The sequence below is a fragment of the Idiotropiscis lumnitzeri genome, chromosome 2 (genome assembly GCF_059441095.1).
Source record: "Idiotropiscis lumnitzeri isolate Australia: NSW breed Sydney's pygmy pipehorse chromosome 2, RoL_Ilum_1.0, whole genome shotgun sequence".
NCBI lineage: Eukaryota > Metazoa > Chordata > Actinopteri > Syngnathiformes > Syngnathidae > Idiotropiscis > Idiotropiscis lumnitzeri.
The window spans coordinates 26,820,857-26,829,059 of record NC_142392.1 but is presented as its reverse complement, the minus strand read 5'-3'; the positions used below and the strand labels follow the sequence as shown (position 1 = coordinate 26,829,059).

The 8,203-nt window shown below is 40.9% G+C and overlaps 1 protein-coding gene across 1 annotated transcript; it reads left to right on the top strand.

Annotated features, from left to right (window-relative positions):
- The first annotated feature begins 3,747 nt into the window (after window positions 1–3,747).
- On the top strand, window positions 3,748–7,907 carry LOC148342142 (uncharacterized). Its single transcript, XM_088288078.1, has 4 exons — window positions 3,748–3,802; window positions 4,586–6,051; window positions 7,619–7,694; window positions 7,744–7,907. The coding sequence occupies exons 1-4, from the start codon at window positions 3,748–3,750 to the stop codon at window positions 7,905–7,907; spliced, it is 1,761 nt and encodes a 586-aa protein (XP_088144204.1).
- Window positions 7,908–8,203: the final 296 nt, after the last annotated feature.

Sequence of the window (8,203 nt, the reverse complement as noted above, 5' to 3'; positions counted from 1 at the left end):
AGGGATCCATGTTGCGACCCGACCACAAGTCGGATGTAGATGCAAAATGTTTGACATGTGTCCGCTCCCGTCCCGATGTTGTCCATATCGGGAAGTACGGTTTGCAACAAATATTTTCGTACCTCTCGTCGGCTACTTTCATGAGGCGTTTAAATCCTGTGCGCTCCACTGTAACTAGAGGAACTAAATCTTTCGCTATGTGCTCGGCTATCGCGTCCACCTCTGAGACTCTCGTATGGTGTCGCCTCCGTAATGGGCTGTTGTCACTGGTCCAACCTTGCTTCTCACTTTGAACTTTTAGCACAAGCTCCAAGTCAACAGCATGGTGTTGTTGTGGGTGGTGAAAAAGAAAAGGTTAGACGCGCTGTTTTGGTGCTTACGACGCACTTTGTAGTTCGTGTTCTTTTGCTCAAACATCGTCTTTATGGAACCCAAAACATTTCCAAACGACAGATGTCGAATTTCTTTTCGGGACAAGCACAACAGGAACAACTTCAACTAACGTTACTTCGTCTTCCGTGTCAGCCGCTTCTGGATTTGAATCGCCAGCAACGACCGCGTCGTCACGTTTTCTTTCTCGTTCAGCTGGGTGGAGTCACATGACTAAAAAGACTTTTCTTTTTTTTTTTTAAACACTGAATTTTCCGACATGGGCAAAATGATTGTATTAAATTTCGGTAACAGTAAAGTTTCGGTTTATCGTCCAGCCCTACGAGAATAGCAGCGATCCTTGAAGCTTAAAAAAAAGGACAAAAAAAACTGAAGGAACCGACTCTTTGTGGTAAGATGTAAATGTGATTTTGAATAAAATATGATAAATTTAATTTTGCAAAGCTTTTTTATTGACATTAAGCCAATGTGATCAGTGCCAGAATAACCTATATGTCTGAGTGATGATTATTTTTTTGGTGATTTTACATCAAGATGTAAATAAAATTATTTGCCTTTGCCTAGAACAACATTTGTTAACGTTATGCTTTTCAGTTGTCTTTTTAATCGCACCTAATGGAAAAGGTGTGAGAAGAAACGGTGCTCATGAAATCGGTGCCTTCCACAATCATCAATAAAATCACTTGTTCCACTTGCTCAACTGGCCTTCATTACGCTGTGAAAAGGTGAAAAACAGAACTAGAAGTTGAACTATAAAAAGAACAAGACAGAGAAACGCAAGTGGTCTCCGTTTCTCTCAAAGGTTTTGGAATGTCACGAGTTGGCAACTTGATGGCGACTGGAGTCAGCGTTTATTTGTCACCATGGACGAGATGATTCGCATCACGCACTTTGTTGCTGCTGCTGTCTTAATTGAACACTGGAGGTCACCTGCCAGCTTCCCCGAATTTCACCGGCGGATCTTCAGCTATCCCACGTCTGACCCCAGATTGTTGTGGAATTTTCAGCAGTTAGGGAAGATCAATGAGATAGTCTGGAAAATAAATTGTCTTTTGGGTCAGTCTGCAGAGTGATCTCAGTGGGAGAAGTGTGTGGGAAGATACTGATGCACACAGGAAGATGAAGATTTATTTGACAGGAACTGTGTAATATTAAAACAAAAAGATACTTTTTCTGCGTTGAGCCTACTTATCAGTCAAGTTCGTGTTGTTTTGGCTTCACAAAGAATCCTCGAGTACAAGAAGCGAAAGGCACTTTCTTCAAAAGCAGGTGGCCACAATAAATAACAAAAACCTTAATGCAAAATAATTTTCCAGAACATTAAGATTGAAAAAAATAGTGACACAAATATTGAAAAAGTAAATACAGTCACGATTAAACATTGAATACTAAATTATTACTAAAACAGTTCAATGAATCTTGAAATAAATAATCACCGTAGTTTAATGAATACTGAAATGAATAATGACATATTTAAGTTATTTAAGTTATAAACACTGAAATCATTCTTTAACACTAACATTTAGAGAATAAAACAGTGATTTTAAAATACGCAACCACGTCGCTGGCGAAAAACCCTGAAAAAAGGCAAAGGTGCAAACATGTCATAAAGTTTCACTTTATCATCCCAACTGTTAATAATAGGGAAATACATTTGGAATACTATCCAACCAACAACATGGTGTCAGATGTTTTAACAAAACCAGCAACAAAAGTAAAATTCAATACATCTGTCAAGTTCATATTTGGGAACTAAAATGTTTGGTCATATGCATACGGTTTAAATCGTACGTTTTTTTTTCAATGTTGAGAAGAAGATAACAATGATTTGCATCGCAAATGGCGACATCTGTCGGTGAGTTGGTGACAGTGCTCCACACAGCCAGCAGCCAATCATATCACAGCGGGGTGTGTTGTTCTTCCGCTTTCGTGCTGAACAAACTGCGGTTTTCACGAAGGAGATCCATTCAGCCATTTTCTCGATGGAAAAGAAACGACGCCATCTTTCATTTGTCTCGTCGAACAAAGAGAAGCTCACGAGTTATCGCCAAGCAAAGACCAAGTGCGGATTTGTTGAGATTGACGTTTGAAAATGTGTGCTAGAACGACACCCAAGTACAAAGAGGAACTTTGTGGAATAAAAGAAGAGAACGAGCAACATCTTCAACTGCTGGGCGAAGTTTGCAAGCAGCCTCGTGTTGTGCTACACAAAGCAGGTTTGTCTACGTTTTACTCTCATTTGCTTTGTAAAGAACGACTTTCTATCGTAAGCAACATGCATCACAATATCAATTTGTTTGTGGAAATCGTTCAAGGTCATTGCCGTTTTATTTTTAAATATTGCCTTTTACTTGCCGGTTTGCTGAACATTTGTTGATGCCAAATGAAATCAGTGCAGAAAATAAATGCCAAAGAAAAAGCAATAGTGGGGGGTAAACTGTGTTTTTCCCCCCAGTTTAAAATTCGAACTGATTATTTAACATTTTACATTTTCTAGTTTTTATATCTCGTTAAAGCAATTCCTTATTGAAGGAATTCTACCTGACTCTAAAAAAATGTATACACTGTGGCGAAATTATTAATGGTGGTTGATCAATTCTAGTGGATAAAACACTAATAAGAAAAAAAAAATTACGGATTGGTATTATTTATTTTTTCACTTTGTACTGGCTTGGTCGGTGAGAGTCAATGAACCTCTGGTGGCCTTGCACAGTTGTGTGCACATGTGCGTACTTCACCTCATCCAAACATTTAAAATACATTTAATGCATCGCGCATACTAACTCGGGCATGCTAGCACTGACACTCTTCTGCCCTGACCATGTGTAGAACTGAAAATATGGTGTAGACAGTGAGCTAAACAATTTTCCAAAAAAAACACAAAGCGTAAAGAGGTCTTCCTTCATGTTTTTCTGGAAGTCCTTTTTGTGAAACTGCAAACAAATACAGAGAATGACAAGGAAAACAAGTGGATATATATATATATATATATATATATATATATATATATATAATTTAACACAAAACATGTATCCCCAAAAGAAATAAAAACAATACAAAAACAGTACTGATGCATTCTGGGAGCCTCAGCCAATCAGATGGCTGGTTAGAGAGATGTGAGTGGTGTGCTTTGGGCCATGTGTTTTTATTTATTTTTTTGCAGTCTGTTGTTTAAACCTGTGATGTATCTTGCTTGCAATAACATTAATGATAAGACAGACTACAACATCGTGTACAGCTGCCATTTTGTCCAGCTTTCTCCTGCACCATCTCCAAACACCGTATTCACCAAATATATATGTCACAGTCAATTTGAAGCAAAGATGTCTCAGATTTTGGCCGGAAGGGTGTGCGAACATGCACTCTGAAATACCTCAAGGGGAACATGCCCGATGGTCGAGCGAGTTGCTCAGTCCATACAATAGGCGTGTTGCATTACAAGAAGCCTAGTTTGTTTTGGGGAAGATTTAGGACAGGGGTCTTCAATCCTGTTCCTCGAGGGCCAGTGTCCTGTCCATTTTCCACCTCTCCCTGGTGCAACACACCTGAACGATCATTTTCTAGCTTCTGCAGACCTTGTTGATTATCGGATCATTTGAATCAGCTGTGTTGCAGCAGGGGGAGATGGAAAACCTGCAGGGACACCGGCCCTCGAGGAACAGGATTGAGGAACTCTGATTTAGGACTTTAAAGTGCGCCTTATGGTCATGAAAACACGGTACCCACTATCTCTTAATGCAAAATGAAATACTTGTAAACATATTTCACTTGAACGATTCCTATTTTATCAATGACATTATGTTGCGATGGCCCCCAGTGGTCCCCATCAATAAGTTAGGGTCCCACAACAGGTGTTCCATCAGACGCACACGATAGCCTGTGTGTGCTAACTTCAGCTCCCTTCCAGAAACGTCTGTGACTATGTCAGGAATGAAATCGGGCATCAGCCACCAAGTGGTTCCTTTTTAATTGCTCGTTTATCACTGTTGTTGTGCTGCGAAAGGGAGGTTTACATCGTAGGACGTAATTTTGTGAAATGCCCCCATGGTCTGGTCCAAATCGGGGTCGCACGCATTGCTCCGTGTGCGGCAGGCACAATTCAAGGTAGCACTGTCGAAACAATATAAGACAAAGTCGCCGCATGAGGTTTGACTTGACCAGACCAAATGTGTGTTTGTCTTTTTGTGTCTTGCAGACGTCAGTGAAAACGATCTCCGTTCTGTGAAAGAGGAGCCAGACTTGACTCGCATCAAAAACAAGGAGGAGGAGGAGATCAACAAGTCACCGGTGAACGATGTCCCTATAAAGACTGAAGATGAAAACAAGGGTGAGGGTGAGGACAACAAAGGGGCGGAGCCTACAAGCATCAGTTCAAGTCATCACATGACAACAGAAGGTGATGCTAATCACTGGGGGCCAACACAAGCACATAGTGAGGAGACATCATCACGCTGTTTTCATGATGATGATGATGACGATTCTGATGATGATGTTGACCATGACCATGACAATGTTGATGGGCAAGCCAAAGGTGAAAGGGCATGTCACACTGACTGTTGGGTATGTCCTCACTGTGGGAAATCATTAACTTCAAAGTCGTCTTTAAAACGGCACACAAGAACACACAGTGGAGAAAAACCCTTTTCCTGTTCAGTTTGTGGCAAAACCTTCTCTCGGAAGTCTAATTTAACGATCCACACAAGAACACATAGTGGAGAAAAACCTTTTTCATGCTCAGTTTGTGGCAAGAGTTTCTCTCTCAAGTCAAGTTCAATGAAACACATAAGAACACACACTGGAGAAAAACATTTTTCCTGCTCAGTTTGTGGCAAGAGTTTCTCTCGAATGTCAAGTTTAAGAATGCACACAAGAACACACAGTGGAGAAAAACCTTTTTCCTGCTCAGTTTGTGGCAAGAGTTTCTCTCGAAAGTCAAGTTTAACAGAGCATATTAGAACACACAGTGGAGGAAACCCATTTTCCTGCTCAGTTTGTAGCAAATGTTTCTCTCAAAAGTCTCATTTAACGAGCCACACAAGAACACACAGTGGGGAAAAACCCTTTTCTTGCTCAATTTGTGGTAAAAGCTTCTCTCGAAAGTCTAATTTAACAATCCACACAAGAACACACAGTGGAGAAAAACCTTTTTCTTGCTCAGTTTGTGGTAAAAGTTTTTCTCTTAAGTCACGATTAACAAAACATACAAGAACACACAGTGGAGAAAAACCCTTTTCCTGCTCAGTTTGTAGCAAAAGTTTCTCTCAAAAGTCTAATTTAACAAGCCACGCAAGAACACACAGTGGAGAAAAACCTTTTTCCTGCTCAGTTTGTGGCAAAAGCTTCTCAGTGAAATACCATTTCACAATGCACACAAGAACGCACAGTGGAGAAAAACCTTTTTCCTGCTCAGTTTGCGGTAAAAGTTTCTCTCGAAAGTCAAGTTTAACAGAACATATAAGAGCACACAGTGGAGAAAACCCCTTTTCCTGCTCACTTTGTGGCAAAAGCTTCTCTGATAAGTCAACTTTAACAAAACATAGAAGAACACACAGTGTGGGAAAACCTTTTTCCTGCTCAGTTTGTGGGAGACGCTTCTCTGTAAAGTCAAATTTACGAATCCACACAAGAACACACAATGGAGACAAGCCATTTAGTTGCAGCGTTTGTGCTAAAAAAATTCTTCACTAAACAGAGTGCTGAGAGACACGATTGTTCTGGTGAGAGTTGCAGCGATCCTTCAAGCTTAAAAAAAGGACAAAAAAAACCCTGAAGAAACCCGACTCTTGTCGACAGATGTCAAATTTCTTTTCGGGACAAGCACAACAGGAACAACTAACGTTACTTCGTCTTCAGCCGTGTCAGTCGCTTCTGGATTTGAATCGCCAGCAACGACCGCATTGTCAGTTTTCTTTCTCGTTCAGCTGGGTGGAGTCGCGTGACTACAGCCGCTCAAGCCGTCTTAAAGGGGCATGAACATAGCTGCAGACAGAAAGGACTTCTTTTTTTTTTAAACACAGAATTTACCGACATGGGCAAAATGATTGTATTAAATTTCGGTCACAGTAAATTTTCCGTTTATCGCCCAGCCCTATGAGAAGAGCAGCGATCCTTGAAGCTTAAAAAAGACAAAAAAACTGAAGGAACCGATTCTTTGTGGTAAGATGTAAATGTGATTTTGAATAAAATATGCAAAATTAAATTTTGCTAAGTTTTTATTGACATTAGGCCGATTTGATCATTGCCAGAATAACCAATGTGTCTGAGTGATGATGATTTTTTTTGTGTGTGCGTTTATATCAAACATGTAAATAAAATTAATTGCCTTTGCCTGGAACATTTGTTAACGTTATGCTTTTCAGTTGTCTTTTTAATCGTACCTAATGGGAAAGGTGTGAGAAGAAACAGTGCTTTTGAAATCGGTGCCTTCCACAATCATCAATAAAATGACTTGTTCCACTTGCTCAACTGGCCTTCATTACGCTGAGTGAATAGGTGAAAAACTGAACAAGAAGTTGAACTATGAGAAGAACAAGAGAGAGAAATGCAAGTAGTCTCAGTTTCTCTCAAAGGTTTTGGAATGTCAAGAGTTGGCAACCTGATGGCGACTGGAGTCAGCGCTGGTTGTCACCACGGAGGAGATGATCTGCATCACGCAGTTTGTGGCTGCTGCTGTCTTAATTGGACTCTGGAGGTCACCCGCCAGCGTCCCTGAATTTCACCAGCGGATATTCAGCTATCCCAAGTCTGACCCCAGATTGTTGTGGAATTTTCAGCAGTAAGGGAAGATCAATGAGATAGTCTGGAAAATAAATTGTCTTTTGGGTCAGTCTGCAGAGTGATCTCAGTGAGAGAAGTGCGTGGGAAGATACTGACGCACACAGGAAGATGACGATTTATTTGACAGGAACTGTGGAATCTTAAAACAAAAAGATACTTTTTCTGCGTTGAGCCTACTTATCAGTCAAGGTCGTGTTGTTTTGGCTTCACAAAGAATCCTCTCGTACAAGAAGCGAAAGGCACTTTCTTCAAAAGCAGGTGGCCACAATAAATAACAAAAACCTTACTTGCTAAATAATTTTCCATAACATTAAGATTGAACAAAATAGTGACACAAATATTTAACAAGTAAACACAACTCACACAAATAACATACGATTGTCAGTTAAGGCGAAACACATCAAACAATTGTATGTTAAGTCGAGACATTGACTTCTCATTTTCTATGTAGCCCGACCGGCAAGTCATTCCTCTTCATTTGAGCAACCTTCAAAAGAACATCTCCTTCCTGCAGGTTCGGCTTCTTGGTCCTCCCTATACAACGAAACTCATATACTCATATACTCCTTTTCCCAGCGATCCCAGAACATGTTAGCGAGGATCTGGACTCGCTGCCATCGACTCCTCAAGAGATCGCGTCATTGAATTGGCCAGGTGGTACATGCGGTGTGCCAACCTTCTGGGTCAGCAGCATAGCAGGAGTATTACAGGCTGATCTGGATCCGTGGAGACAGAAGTGAGGGGCCCTGCATTGATAATTGCAGTAACCATGAAAGTCACCAAAACTTCGTGTGTGAGCCTAGCATGGCCATGTTGAAGGAGCATGGCATGCAGGATACGGCATACAACACCAACCATGTTCCACCCATGCGAGAGCCATGCGGGGGATTAAACTTCCATTTGCACTCCTGTTCTGCATGATAGTTAATCGATTTGTGAGTTGTGGCAACCGCTTTTGTCGGTCTGCAGCTCTCTGCCGGCACTCACAAAGTTCGTGCCATAGTCCGATCGGAACCGCTTCACAGAGCTTCTAATG